Source organism: Lissotriton helveticus, chromosome 7 (assembly GCF_964261635.1).
Source record: "Lissotriton helveticus chromosome 7, aLisHel1.1, whole genome shotgun sequence".
Taxonomy (NCBI): domain Eukaryota; kingdom Metazoa; phylum Chordata; class Amphibia; order Caudata; family Salamandridae; genus Lissotriton; species Lissotriton helveticus.
In genome coordinates, this window is record NC_136068.1 from 430,706,023 (window position 1) to 430,722,001 (window position 15,979).

Genomic DNA, 15,979 nt, shown 5'->3' on the forward strand with positions numbered 1-15,979 from the left:
GATGTTTTGGCTGGCAAAAAATCAGGCGGGCAGCCTGATTCTGCACTAGTTGCAGCCGGTGGAGGTGATAGGCAGGGATCCCCGCATACAGAATGTTAGCATAGTCGAGTCTAGAGGTGATGAGAGCGATGATGACAAGAATCAGGGCCTCTCTGGAGAGAAACCTACTGATTTTGCGAATCCGCCTGAGATGAAAAAAACAGGATGAGGTGACAGAATTAATTTGTGGTCTCATCGAAAGATCTTCAGAGATGATCACCCCTAGACTCTTCACTGTGCTCACAGGAGTGGGTGCCGTCCCAAGTGACGGAGGCCAAAAGGCGGTGTTCCACGGATTAGTGGAGCCCTCCCATCAATACTAGCTCTGTTTTTGTAGGGTTCAATTTCAATTGACTGTGATACATCCATTCTGCAATGGCCAACATGGTGGACTGAAAATTAAAACAGGAAGAAGGAAGGGAGTCAATGGGAAAAATTAACTGAAGATCATCTGCATAATTAAAGATTGTGACTGGGGTGGTTCGAAGGGAAGCTAGAAGGGGTTGCAGATACAGATTAAATAATAAAGGTGATAGCGCAGAGCCCTGAGGGACCCCGCAGGTTAAAGATGAATAGGAAGCAGAAAAAGTGGATAGGTGAACTACCTGAGATCGGTTGTCGAGAAAAGATCTAAGCCAATCAAGGGCTATCCCCTGGATGCCAGCATTGTTGACACGGTCGATCAATATCACGTGATCGACCGTGTCAAATGCTGCCGACAGGTCCAACAGGACAAGGGCCTGTGAGATGTTTTTGTCGGCACCTTTCCTGAGGGCATCCATGACGGCTACTATGACCGCCTCGGTGGAGTGGAGGGGTCTAAAGCCAGCTTGTTGGGCATCCAGGAAGGAAGATCTCTCGATGAACGAGCTAAGGCAGCGGGTGACATGCGTCTCCAAGATCTTTCCTAGATAGGGAAGAAGGGAGATGGGTCTGTAATTGCTTAAAATTGTAGGATCTGCATTAGTTTTTTTCAAGATAGGTAGAACCGCTGCCTGTTTAAAGGAGCGAGGGACTACTCCAGTAGCTAAGGAGTTGTTGAGCAAAGCTAGTGGGGGGCCAGGACAGGCCAAAAAGGCCTCTCTCAGAATCTGAGGGGGGCAGACGTCATTAGGTGAGCCTGAACTAACTTTGTGAAGCAAAGAAAAAAATTCTTTTAGTGAGATTGATGGAAACTGTCAGCCGACTGGTGTTTCTTGGGGGAAGAGGAGGGGGTAGGGGGAACGAAGGAGAAGGAATATTATTTTTAATGATAGAAATTTTTTCAGAGAAATAAGAGTTGAGGGAGTCACATAAGGATTGGGTTGGTTGGGGTGTAACCCTGTCAGGAAGGGAGAGCTCATTGACAATGGCAAAGATGTCTTTAGCTTTATTATTGGAATCCATTATCTTATGAAAAAAATAGGCGGTTTTAGCTGCTAGAATCGAATTTTTGTAAGATTTTAAGGAATCTACAAAAATGATTCTTAGCTGAGGATCGTAGTTGCATCTCCAACGGCGCTCAGCTTGACGAAGAGCAAGTTTGTCTGCTTTAAGTTGGTCAGAAAACCAACGCTGGGCGTCATGAGGGCGCTTGGCTTTAATTGTTTTAAAAGGGGCCACTTTGTCACATGCACGGAGCAGCCATTCTTCGAGGTGAGCAGCCTGGTCGGCTATCAGGGTCGAAGGTGTGGGTGTAGAGGAGGCCAGTAAGGCGTGAAAATCAGCCAAGTTTGCTTTTTTCCAGTTACGAGCAGAAAGATTCTTGACAGAGGGGGGAGGGCAGACAATATGAAGATGAAGATAAAAAGAAATGGAGCAGTGATCGGACCATGAACAGGGGAGAACAGAGGGAGGGGAAAGGTCAAGATTGGACGTCCAGATTTGATCTAAGATATGGCCCTTGTGATGAGTGGGAGTATGAATGTGCTGGAAGAAGTTCATACTAGCTAGAAGCTCAGTAAACTCCATAGAAGACTGACTTTCGCGAGTATCAGATGGCCAATAATTGAAGTCGCCAATAATCATGATGTTCGCATGATTAATCGCGAGTTGAGCAATGAAATCACCGAATAGTTGAGAAAAGAGAGGCATGTGTTCAGGGGGCCTGTAAACAAGAATACAAACAAAAGTGGATTTAGCTGAGGAAAATTTGAGGGAGAGGCAATCAGTTTTGGGAATAAGTATCGCAGTCAGCTCTGTGAAAATATGTTCAGAACGGATAATAGCCGCCACACCGCCGCCGGCCTTCCCGGCCGGCCGGTTGGCCTGCATGATGTAGTATCCAGTAGGAATTGCTGCGAGGATATCGGGGGCAGAGTCCTCGGTGATCCACGTTTCGGTAAGGAGGAGAATATCAATGGTGCTCTGGTGTAGTAGTTGAAAAATCTCCAACTGATGGCGTACTAAGGAGCGAGTATTCAAATAGTACACTAATAGTGAGGTGGATTTCTGAGAGGGAAAGGGGGAAAGGACTGGGGAAGAATCATGAAGGGGAAAAGTGTCTAGAACATAGGTGTCGGAAGAGATCAATATGCCACAATCGTAAGCAGCCCTCGCAGTACGGGCAGGAATAGGCCCTGAGGAGTTAAGTCTCTGGAGGTCAGAGGATCGCGCTGTGACGCTATAAATCTAGGCGGTCATGGCCGCGAACAGCGGACGCGCCTTCCACGCGCCGAAGGAGCGCCAAAGGAAAGCCAAAGGAAAGTCCGTCTGCGCCCGTCAGCGTGTCGGGGCGGTCGGGCAGGTGTTTCTCCTGGTCACTCCCCGGGTAAGGTGCTTAAATACACTTCATCACAGCTCATTGCATTAAGGGGAAGCATTGGAAGCTGTCGTACAGTTTTTCCCAACAGTTCTAAGGGCAATATGTGCGTCCCCAGGTGTGGATGGACATGGGCCAATGGCTCCATGTCAAAGCCTTCTCTTGTGTGGGTTAACCCCCCCTAATCTGAGTTTCGGGTGTGGGGGTGTTGCAAAACAATGTCACCTGTTCACTCCTCAACACTTGGTCACTTAGTAAACATTCTCTGGATCTCTTTAATTTGCTATCCGAGTCCAAGCCGGCTTGTCTTTTTTAACCGAGACTTGGCTGGACGAGTTTTCGGGTCCAGATGTTGCCAATGCCCTTCCCCAGAATTATTTTATGCTAAGAAAGGATTGGGCAAACGGCAGGGGAGGAGGGGTCTGACTAGTGGTTGACAAGTGTTTTGCTTGTTCCATTGTCCCTACGGATGATATCGATGGGCAGAGGACCTTGGCTCCTGCCTGTCACTTTCACCTCATCAATCCTGAACTGGGCTGCTGGTTTATAGGCCCCCGGACCCGCTTGGCTCATTTCATGAGGAGCTTCATGCTGTCATTTCATCTCTAAGTACAAAGTTTAAGCATTGCCTTCTTTCGGGTGACTTTAACATCCACATGGATGTGGCTGACGCGGCAGATACTATCAAGATCATGGATACCACTAATCCTTTGGGCTTGCTTTCCTATCTCTCTACCCCCACTCATAATAAAGGCCCCATACTTGACCACATTTTCTCCACAACTCCTATTGTAGTCGCCCCTCTTGTTCCTGTACTGTGGTCTGACCACTATCTGGTGAACTTTGATATTCCATGTGTACCCAGGTCTATAAGCAGCGGCCCTGGTCGTCAGTCCCTGGCCTCACGCTCTTTTCATAGTGTGTCACCGGACATGCTAGCACAGTCTCCGACGGCACATCACTGCCGGTTTTCAGGTGATTTAGAGGCAGATTTAGATCTCTTTCAGATGTGGCTTGCGCAGCACCTTGAGGAGATGGCATCCCCTCAGGCTGTTTGTAAAAACACCATTCGGGCATCGGCACCCTGGTTTACACCTGCACTTAATGAAAGTCGAAGGCTTTGCAAGAAGGCTGAGTGGGCCTGGCGTCGAAACTATGATGGGTCTTTAAAGGGAGCCTACAGGGAGCGCATCAAGGCCTATCATAAAGAAATTATTCGGGAGAAAATATCTTATTTCACCAGAAGAATAGAAGCGGCCGCGAACACCAGTAAAGAAATCTTTGCGATAGTGAAGGAATTTACATCACCGTCATCCATAGCAGCGAAGTGCTCTCATTCTGAACTGTGGATTACTAAAATAGCTGACTTTTTTGCAAGTAAAATCAAAACTATTCAGGCGTCTTTTGCGCTGTCAGACTCTGGGGTGACCTCAAATTCGATTCTCCTGATATCATCTCCCGCCGTGGAGCAGCCGTCACTTTCTAACTATCCAGCCCTCTCCCTTGCGGCCTAACTGGATCTCTTATTCAAATAAAAATCTGGATCTCCGATGGATCCTTGCCCTGCTAAGTTCCTCACCAAAATAGCTCAAGTTATTAATCCCATAATCAACCCTGTCTTAAATCAATCTCTTGATACTGGAGTTGTTCCTCTGGCCTGGAAGCAGGCTCTTATTCTTCCTCTCCTGTAGAAATCCAACCTGGATCCCAGCATTCATACCAACTATAGACCTATTTCCCTTCTCCCGGCATTTGCTAAGATCGAGGAAAAGCATGTGCATTCTGCTCTCTAATTTTCTAGAGTCTCATGACGTCCTCCATCAGACTCAGTCTGGCTTCCGTGCAAATATGAGCACTGAAACAGCACTGCTGGAGGTTACGGAAACCATCAAGGAGGCCTTGGATGATGGAGGAAAGGCGATGCTGGTGATGTTGGATCTATCGGCGGCTTTTGATACCGTCCCCCACAACCGTCTCCTTTCAAGACTCTATTAGATTGGTTTGAGGGGGACGGCTTTTAGTTGGTTTGAGTCTTTTCTATCTGACCGCCAACAAACAATTTGGGCCCCTCCGTACTCAGCCGCAGTGCCGCCAGTGGAGGTGGGAGTGCCCATGGGGTCGATTTTGAGCCCCACTCTTTTCAACATTTACATGTCCCCTTTAGCGGCACTGGCGGAGTCTTATGGTGCCCGGATTGTATCATACGCCGACACACAGCTTCTTTTCACGTGTGAAGAGAAGACTGTTTTTGACAGAGGGAGTATTAAGAACTGTTTGGGGGCCGTGTTCGTGTGGTTCCATATGAACCACCTGAAATGTAACTCAGATAAATCTGAGGTTCTTTTTTTGGCTGCCCTCCGGACCAGTGCTGGAAGTCCTGGTGGCCAGTGGATATGTTTCCTCCATTGGAGGCCACTTTTGCGGCCAAGAATCTTGGAGTAAAGATGGACAATGGTCTTACTTTAAAACCACAGATCTTGGGGCTAGTGGGACAGTGTTTTGGTTTGCTGAAAATGCTGAGGAGATTTCTCCCACTCCTGCCCCTCGCCCACAGGAGGACCATTGTCCAGGCCCTGATAGGTTCTAGGCTGGATTATGCTAATGTGCTGTATCTGGGCCTTCCTGAATATCTTCTCTCTCGCCTTCAAACGGTACAGAATTCCGCAGCTCGTGCAATCTTCGGCCTAGGTCGGAAATCTAATACGGCAGTTCTTCTTAAGCCTCTTCACTGGCTGCCGGTACGCAAACGGATTTCATTCAAGGTTTTAACCACGGCATTTAATGCCCTTCACTGTACTGGTGCCTGCTATCTTAGGAAAAGAATAGGCTTTTATCTTCCTTCCATATCATTACGCTCTGCAGCGTTAGCTTTGGCTACGGTTCCTGTAATTAGGCGAGCCCGCGTCGGGGGTCGCTCCTTTAAACGTCTGGTACCCCAACTCTGGAATGCTCTGCCTCTGTCTCTGTGGAAGACAGATAATCTTCTTGCTTTCAGAAAAGATCTCAAAACATAGCTGTTGGGACAATAATTTCATCTAGTCCTCTTGCTTGGTGCCTGCTTGGTCTGATAGCGCCGGGACACTCTTGTTGAGTAGCTGAGCGCTTTATGAAACCCGCATAACATAACATAACTTTGCAAAGGAGCAATAAAGTTTGTGCACACAATTAATACAGTATTGACAGTCAGCAGCACAATCCTAAAACACACTACAGCATTGAGCTCAATGAGTTTTCCACATGTAAGTACAGTTGATTACTATACAGATTACTTTAGTAGTCCCAGGACCAGATCATAGGTTCAGTCCTGGGGTCTAAGCTGAAACCCGATTAGCAAAAACGTTTTAGTTACTGTAGTGAATTTTCCTGAATATAAAGCGGTTTTAAAAGTTCACACTTAGAAACTTTTCAATGTAAATCTGACAATGTTATTCAATGGGAGAAAATTCAGGTTGCAGGTAAAGTATGATCGCGTTACTTTGTAATCCAGCACTGGTCTCCTGTGGCCAGCACTGGGGTCTTAACTTAAAACAGGTAGGTAATTGCGTTTCAGTATTTCATATGATTTTTAAAGAATATTTCAAGTTTTCAAAAGTAGACACTTAAATTTCATAGAAAAGCAGACAATGGGTTCCTATGGAGAAAATACAGATTACTAGTACACCCGGTACGGGTTACTTTTACGGTTCTGTATTGGGCTGAAAGGTACAGTACTGACTTCTCCCCTGATCACAGGTGAGTAGTTCGGAATTCGGCTGATTTTATATAAATATTTTCAGTTTTCAAAACTTCACACTTAGAAGAAATTTCATAGAAAAACAGTCAATGGTTTCCTATGGCAGAAATTTAGATTACTAGCAAACACGGTTGTGATTACTTTTGCGGTCCAGTACTGGGCTACAAGGTACAGTACTGGCTTCTCTCCTGGTCGCAGGTGAGTAATTCGAAGTTCGTTATTCGGCTGATTTTAGATGAATATTTCAAAGTTTCAAAACTTCACACTTGGAAGATTTTTCCAGTCAAACCAGTCAATGTTATCCAATGGCAGGAAAGTGAGTCATCGGTTTTCAGGAGAGTACTCGACTGGTGAAGTTAAGGTTCTGGGCTTCGACTCAGGGGTCCCCCAGGGTCAGGTAGATACAGTTAGTACACCCTCAGCAGCACAGGGGCAGCCGGGTGCAGAGGTAGTTAGGCCCAATATTATCCAATGAGAGGCAGGGGGCCTTCGGTTGGTGGCTGCTGGCTAGCAGGCCACGCGGCTGTGGGAGCTGGGCTCCTGGTCACTTGCTCTGGGCGAATGGCGAAGTAGAATAGGATACAGGTTGCACTGCCAGGGGCACTCGGGCGGCTGGGTGCAGGGTGCTTTTGAGCTGTCGGGCGCTCAATGTTATCCAATGAGGATCTTGAAAAGAGAACAAAGGCTGCAGGCTCGGGGACGGTGGATCTTCAGGAGTGACCAACACTGAGGGGTAAGTTGGGATCGTGGAGGATAGGTAGGCACCCAGGAGTTGGGCGCAGGGGGTGTCCTTTGAGGTCGGGAAATCTTACCCCCTGCTGGTCGTGGTCGGAGGGGTCCTTTGTCCTGTGACTGGAGGCATCGTCTGGGTCGTCGAGGAGGGTTCTTGGGCACTGTATTCCGAGTCAGAACCGCCGGGGGGGGGGGGGGATGTCCTCAGGGTCTTGGTTCACTCCAGCACAGGCCAGGCTTGGCGGGTGCATGCAGAGTGTGCAGGGTTCGCGGTTCCGGGCTGATGCCAGGGCTGGTTACTTGCTTTGAGCAGTACCACTGCTCGTGGGAGACCCAGGTAGTCAGAGTCACAAGGCAGTCAGGTCCTCCTGGGTTTTTGAGGTTGCTGACCACTGGAGAAGCCGGGGTTTAGCAGGAGCAGGTTCGAGGGTCGAAAGGCCGGTAGGGCTGGGGCCAAATCAGTTGGTGTCTTCCTCTTCTTTATCTGGATCTGAGGAAGGGAGGTTCAGGGAGCCCCTAAATACTAAATTTAGGGGCGTTACAGGTAGGGCAAGGGTAGGGACCATGGGTCCCTGTCCTGGGGGGGGGGGGGGGGGGGGGCAGTACACCCCTAGCCTGCTCCTCTCCTGTGGGAGGGGGCAGGAGCCTAGCTGGGATTAGGGAGGGATCCCCATCTACAAGATGGCCGGAGCCAGGGGTCGTGCTGCACCTCGCCTCCCCCACCTGAGGGGTGGAGTTGGCAAAGGTTGGCACACCCCCTTTTCCCCGCCAGAGTGGGGGGTAGAATGGCTGGGGGCCAGTTGCTGGGTACAGCAAATGGTCTGGAGGAGCTCTCAGAGGCGGCATGCCTTTGAAGCTTCCTCCTGTCCATCCTGGGGGAGGAGACATAGCACCTCACCCAGGATATGCATTGTTGCAGGCCCAGGAGAGCGGGAGCTCTCCACCCAGGGGTCCAGCAACATGTCTGCTGTGTGGCAGCCTCTGAAGCCACTCAGCCCAGACGTGGATTGTAGGTTAGGTTTCAGGGGGCATCTCTAAGATGCCCTCTTTAGTGCATTATACATTAAATCCCACACTGGCATCAGTGTGGGCTTAATGTGCTGAGAAGTTCGATATCAAACTTGTCAATGTAGCCATTATGGTGCTGTGGAGTTCGTAATGACAACCTCCAAGCACCATATACTCTTAATGGCATCACTGTACTTACAATGCCCAGGAATGGCCCTGGGTACTGTAGGGGCACAGGGCTCATGCACCCGTGCCCACACCACTGGCATAGGGCACCCAGCTAGAGGGGTGACTGATGTATGTCAGGGCAGTGGGGTTGTGGGCATGGCACACAGGGTTGTGTGCCATGTCGACCCTTTGTTTAGTTCTGCACCTAGACACTCCGCCTGCAAAGGCAGTGTGTGGGTTTCAAGGTACAGGGCCCTTAAGTTTAGGCTTCAGTATAGTTTTTAGGGAAGAAACACAGGCCCTGGGTTCCTGATTGGCAGGGACCCAGGGCACACCTAGGAAGAGTGCATCAAGTATCAGGCAAAAAGTGGGGGGGGTACTGCAACAGGAACTCACTTTCTCACAACGGTGGAAGGAATAATTGTGAGAAAAGGGGATAACTGGCCTAGTTGTGTGAAAAGATTAAAATATCACCTAAAGACAATAGATGAAGAACCTGAACAAGTGAATGAAGTTACAAGTCGATCAGGACCATCAGTTGAGAAACACAGACGAAGAAGTGAAAGACTAAAAATACTGAATAATAAATTCAAAGGCCCTGAGTGGACCATTGTGATTCTAAAAGAACTTGAGAATTGAGATTTAAAAGAAGAAAGTGATGAGGAAATAATTGCTGAACAGATTGACAAAGGAGAAGGGAGACCCCTTCAACTAATAAAGAAAAATTTAAATTACAAAAAAACAAAGTGAAAGAAAGAAGCAAAGTTTTCTTCAAATGGCTAGAGAAAGAGTTGCTGAAAGACCGAAACGAAATTGCTTAAAGTAGTGTTGTAGAATATGTGTATGTAGCCTGGTATTAGTGATGGTAGTTTGGTTATTTTTGACCATAGCAATACCTTATTTGATGAATGTAGAAAAGAAAAATAATACAGACACTAATGGAAAGATAGCTAACATAAAAGATAAGAGTAGAATTAGAAGCATCAGATGAGTCCGAAATACATCACACAGTAACAGATAACAGCTTTAAATGTTTTCACCAAGTTATTGTTTCAGTATGTAGACACTTTGGAAATTAGTGATTGTTATGTATGTATGAAATTACAAGCTGCAGTAGCATAAGGTGTCACATATCACCATTTACCGCTAACATATGGCATATCATGTAGTGTATTAACAAGTCTGTTTTATAGACCAGGAAGGATATAATATTATTCAAATTTAGATGTGATATTTCCGGAGGTTCCTATTCGACACTAAAAAGTATAACACGAAACATAAGTTAAAGCAATTATTATAGAACAAAAGCAATACTTATTTGTGCATGTGTGACAATGAACCAATAAAAGCCCATTTTAGTAAACAGGGAGAAGCTAAAAAAAAAAAATACGATAGAAACTTATCATCAAACAGCTAGGATTTAAGTTTTGCGACAGTGATCAACTTCCTCTTCAATAGAAGATAGAGTCTAGGCATGGAAATCCACTATCCTCAATATGAATTACACTTACGGCTTGGAATAAGTGCCTCCGACAGGTTTTGGGACAAGTTCATCTCCGGAGATTGACTCCTCCGACTCACTGTCAGAGCCGGTAGCAAAAAAACGTGACATCTTGAGTGGAGGACTCTTCTATGCCAACCTTTGGAAAAAATGGAAAAGAAAAGTCAAAATAATACGCATAAGAGAATCAGAACTTTTAACAACTCTGGTGCAGCAGATTTCAAACAAACATGAGTCTTGAGAAGAGACAGGTGGAAGAGAAAGGCAGAAAAGGGCAATAAAAGGACAGACATGGGTCAAGATGGGAAAAGAGGACAGTTCGAGAACGAGAAACAATAAATTTGCAAAATCATGCATGTTTATCTTTCAAAGATAATACAACACAGGAATATAGTAGAAAACAGTCAGAACTGTGGAGAAGTGTGGCTCACTGGTTAGAGGAAGCAGACCCTGAAGCAGAGGTCAGACCCAGGACCAGGGTTCAATTCCCGACGTGGCAGGATCTTGAGCCCAAATGTCCACGGACTTGATAATTCTCGCTTCGGTGCCTACTCGAATCGCGAGTTCACCCTCTGCAACTCTGGGCAATAGCTTGCTTAATCGCCACTACGCCCCCCCCCCCCCGCGGCGGGATGCCTGGCTTTCACCTTGGGGATGCCCAGTAGGGGTTATCTCACAGGGAAAAGCCAGGACGGGTTCCCAAAGCAAGCACCTTGAGACCTTGCGGTGATAAGGCGCTATATAAGAACCTTTGACATTTACATTTACAACTTATCAAGTGAGAACTTCTGTTGCAGCAGACAACTACGTTTTTGTGGCTGACACCGGCAGAAGAAATCAATCGAGAACTTTTTAAATAAATTAAAAAAAATAAGTCTCTAAAAATCAGGAACTACAAAATGAAAGATGAGCTCAGATACTACAGTATTAAAAATAAAACTAGCTTCAGAAGTACACCCAAGTACGGAGCCATGGCACCATGGAACTTTGTTCCTTGAAAACAGAGGCTCCTGCTGGAGCACTGCGAGGATCAAGAATATAGCTCTCTCATTGGAAATAACTTAGAGGGTCTACCAGCAGTTAGGTTTTTGTTGGGTTCTTGCCTCGTGTCCCGTTCTATCATGGAGTGTGGCTGATGTAGTGTTCTGGGTCCGGCAGTTGCTGCCGGGGGTCGCTGCGACTGAACGTAATAAATACACCTCCTACCTGACTGGATGTGCTCTTCTTTTCATTGGCGACGATTTTGGTTCGGTCTTCAGCCTCCCCATCCATGGTGATTCTGCGTTATATTATCCTGTTTCCTGTGTGCCAGTCCGGTGCGACCCTCATCCTGCTGTCTCCTTTTGTGGTTTCCAAGTTTTGTTGGCATTTCGTTGTCTTGATGACTTCTCCGATGCCTGATGGTCACTCCGTGGATTTCCCATCTTCAATTTGAGGTACTTTTCTGTTGTTTGCCGATCTGCGCGCGACTGAGCCTGTTGTCCAGCTTCTCTTGACGTCATTGCTCTCTTCACACCTTGCGTACAACGTATTTGCCTGATTTCATGACGTTGCGTGCTGCCATCGTGCATCTGCATCATTGCCATGGCAACACTTAATTCTTCGCTGATGCGCACAGCCTTCAATTGTTATGCGTACTTGTGACCAGTGAAGCGAAATTAAAGAAAGTTCCCTTCTAAGGGATTGTCAAATCTATCAACTGCTGTGTGTACCATAAGCAAGGGATTTCATTAGTCATTTCAATTTATTCATTGGAGCCTCTGGAACGACGTTTTACTAGAGTTCTTTCCACAGTTATTGTTTTGCAACTCAATACTGCCATCGTGTGGGTTTTCTTGGTACTACTAGTTATCAACAATTGTGTCAGTTTCTTCTGTGACTTGCACACAATCTTCACTTCAAGTGCAAGTATATATTTATCATTTTTGCTTTTCACCTCAATGCAAGTCAAGTTATCAGTGATTTGCACACTATTTACATTTATATGCTCTTTATTTTTGTTTCGTCTTCAGTGATATATACACGAATAACTAGTTTCTATAGACTTCTTTTATAAAAGGCACATTTTACTATAAGTGAGAAGTTTCGTTTACTTTACTGTTCCTTATAGTATTAGTCTTATCCTTGGATCTCTAGGGCAGCAACTCACCCACGCACATGGATCGTGTTTTGGCACCTCCGGCCTTTTTGCAGTCAGCTGGTACACCCCCAGTGCCTTGGGAACAGTGGAAAGACACATTTGAAGCCTACTTAGAGGCTATTGATGGTGAAACATTTACTTCAAACAAAAAAAAAAAAGAGCACTTTTGGTTTATAATCTTGGTACTGAAGGTAGGAACATTTTAAAAACTATCGCTGGAAGTTGTTAACAATTTATTGAGTGGTGGTGATAATGGTGATTCACTCCTTATTGAGGAGTATGCTTCTCTTGTGAAAACTCTAGACAAAAGATTTTCTCCCAAGAGGAATGTTGTACTTGAACGCCATAAGTTCCTCCAACGTGCTCAAATTCCTGGTGAATCAATAGATGATTTTGTTGCATCTCTTCACATTCTTGCAATTAATTGCAATTACAGGGAGTTTAGGGATGAAATTATACGTGATCAGTTAATTGAAAAAACTTGTAACAAGAAAATTCATGAAAAGTTACTTTCTTCTGGGGATCCTGATTTAGAGACAGCTCTCAAGTTAGCTAAAAGCATTGAGCATTCGCAGTTTTCTGTTAGGGAAATGGGTTCGACCTCCTCTTCCACTGAAGTAAAACTTTTGAACTCCAGACCACCTCCTAAACCCAACGGACCCTTAACCAAGGTTTCCCACCCTACTACATCACCTGTTTCGGCTAAGGCCAAGCCGGAACAAAGTGAACTCATGTGTTTTCACTGTGGGAGCAAATATCGCATCTTGGCAATGCGAAATTTTGTTTTGCTCTCAACCAAACATGTTACAAGTGTGGAAACAAAGGTCATTATTCCAGAATGTGCAAAGCTGCCTTTGTAAAGAAATACCCATCTCAAACTGTGAAGACGATTACTGAAGATTCGGACGAGGAATCAGGATTTATTAATGTTATCTCCTTCCTCGTCTTTTGATACTGGTGTTGTTGAACTGTCCTCGTTAGCTGGTCTTCACAAAAGGAAATCCCCTTCTTGCCTTCTAGCTGTTGATGGTGTGAGTCTCAAGTTCCTTGCGGATTCTGGATCTCCTTTTACTCCCATCATTGCCCATGATTTCAGTATAATTTCTGGTATTCAACTTGAGCCTTCCAGCATCAAAATATTTGCCTATGGTGGTAAGAGGGTAGAAGTACTTGGAAAATTCTCTGCAGATTTGGTTTTCAATTCAGATCACGCCTCAGGTGTTGTATTCGTAGTTAAGGAAGGTGCAAATTTATTGGGGTGGGATGAACAAGGGGATTTAAACATTGTTTTAGATCCCAATCATCCTGACATGGTTGTATCCCGCAGTATGTGGTGTTAATTTTACAGTTCCTTGTCTAATGCACCCCTTTCTCAACCCGTTTCACAAATTTCCAATGTTAAGTGGGCACAGATGTTTCCTGAAGTGTTCAAAGGTGACCTCAGGAAGCTCAAAGGTTTCCAGCACCGTATTGTACTCAAAGATGATGCTAAGGCTGTAGCTCATAAGGTGCGTAAAGTACCTTTGAGTTTGCATCCTGAACTGAAGAACTTGAACGCCTGTGTGCTGAGGGGTTAATTGAGCCCATAGAGGGTTCAGAGTGGCTCGCCCCCATAGTTTTAGCACGCAAGTCCGATAAAAGTCTTAGAATGTGTTGACTTGAGGGACCTCAACACGAACATTTGGATTGATCGTCAACCACTTCCAAACATTAATGAGATGTTGTCCACTCTTGAAGGTGCCAGGTTCTTCACTTTCCTCGACATCTCATCAGCTTACCACCAGGTTGAATTGTGCATGCCTTTTGGTCTTGCGTCGGCCGTTTCTGAGATTAATGAACAACCTATTTAAAGATATTTCCGGTGTTGTCTTCTTCCAGGATGACATCCTTATCCACGGGAAGACTGAGCCCGAGCATGACGAAAGAGTCAAACTGGTTTTGAGTATCATAAGTACCAGGGGTTTAACCTTAAGGGAGGACGAATGAAAATTTCTTCAAAATGGTGTTGATTACCTTGGCCATCATATCTCGCACAAGGGAATGGAGCCTAAACTAAAGATCTGTTCCCTTGAACAAAGATCAACTTCGTTCATACCTTGGGTTGGTGGAGTAGTACTCCAAATTTGTCAGTAACCTTTCCACCAAAACGGCTGCTATGCGGAATCTACTTAAGAAAAATTTCAAATTTGTGTGGGACGATGACTGTAACAGCAATTTTGAAACCATCAAACAAGATATTGTATGCGCTCGCCCTTTAAAGTTGTTTAATATCAATGACTTATGTATAATATCCACTGATGCAAGTAATGTGGGTTTGGGCGCTGTTCTTTTGCAAAGGAGGAGTGATGGTCTGGAAGAGACTATAGCTTTTGCCTCCAGAACTCTAAGAGGTGCTGAAAGTACTTATTCTACTATAGAGAAGAAAGCTTTAGGCATGTGGTGGGGTGTTCTGCATTTCAATTTTTTTTGTGGGGGAACAAATTAATTTTGAGAACTGACCACAAACCGCTGGTTGATCTATTTACCACCAAAGGTGGAGGCAGAGCTACCCCTCGGATCTCGAAATGGCAATTTAGGCTACAGGAATTTCGTTATTGGCTTGAATATGTGCCCGGAGAGAAAAACCTGGTAGCCGATTGTCTGTCCAGACTTCCTCTCTTCAGTGTTGATGATGATTCTGAGCGTGAGGACTTTGAAGTTGTTTGTGCCGTGGGCCCTTAGGATGGAAGTGTGGGTAGTGCTTTGTCTAAAAGTGAATGGTTGCAAAGTATTTCTCTTGATGTTGATGTAGTGAAAGTTATTGATTTCTTAGGCAGTGTGTGGCCTTGTGATAAGGATTGTCCTTCTGAGCTGGTACCCTACTGTTGTGCAAGGGATATTGAGAAGAGGCGGTTTACTTGTTGTTCCTTTTTCCACTCGGGGTAAGATTTTAAGTCTTGCTCATGAGGGGCATCCAGGTATTCGTGCTATGAAACGTAGAGAGAGGCAAGATTTCTGGTGGCCAGCCCTTGACAAGGATGTTGAGCATTTTGTCCGTGATTGTTGTGTATGTGTTACCAGTGATAAGTCTCAAGTGACGCATCCTTCTCCTATTGAACCTGTTGTGGTGAAAAACATTCCTTGGTCCAAATTAGCATTGGACATTGCTGGTCCATTTGGTCTTATTGGTACCTCTCCTAAGTATGCCCTTGTTTTAATTGATTATATGTCCAAATGGCCTTAAGTAAGATTTGTCAACAACATACATTCTTCTGTGGTCATCAATTTTTTACATGACGTTTTCCTTAGGGAGGGTTTCCCGGAGGAAATTGTGTCTGACAACGGGACCCAGTTGGTTTCTTCTGAAATGGCTAAGTATTTCATGGAAGCTGGAATTAAACACGCTCGCACATCACTTTATCATCCCCGCAGTAACAGCTTGGTTGAGCTTTTCAACCGTGTTGTTAAGCAACACCTTCAACTCGCTTTGGTGAATGGATTGCATTGGCGCCGGGCTGATTGTGATATGTTGTGGGCAGTGAGAATTACTCCTCATTTCTCTACTGGCGTTGCTCCGTTTACTCTATTGCGAGGGAGAGTTGCGGGAACCAAGCTGAACAAAGAATGGATGTCCAGGAGAGTTGTGAATACTGAGGGTTTGGCTGTGGTAACTGATGTTAGGGCTGCTGTCCAAGCTAAGTATGACACCAGATCTTCTGTTTCTTCTTCCCTCAAAGTCAAAGTTGGAGATTGGGTGAGGATAAAGAAACCTGGTTTTATTCACAAGGGGGTCCCGGTTTTCATCTCCTAAAAAAGTGTCTGGTGTGAGAGAGCATGTTGTCGTGCTTGATGATGGAAGGATTTGGAATAAGAATACTGTCTCCATTGCACCTGAGCCTATGCTTGATCATGTCATCAAAAGGTTAGGAATTCATTCCC

General features: G+C 45.5%; 1 protein-coding gene across 1 annotated transcript in view; it reads right to left on the minus strand.

Annotated features, from left to right (window-relative positions):
- Window positions 1-15,979, minus strand: part of EIF3C (eukaryotic translation initiation factor 3 subunit C) — a 683,261-nt gene that overhangs the window by 615,017 nt on the left and 52,265 nt on the right. The window contains exon 2 of the mRNA XM_078652326.1: window positions 9,932-10,060. Within this exon, the coding sequence (XP_078508452.1) occupies window positions 9,932-10,032 (101 nt within the window). The 5' untranslated portion in view covers window positions 10,033-10,060. The remainder of the gene's footprint in view (window positions 1-9,931; window positions 10,061-15,979) is intronic.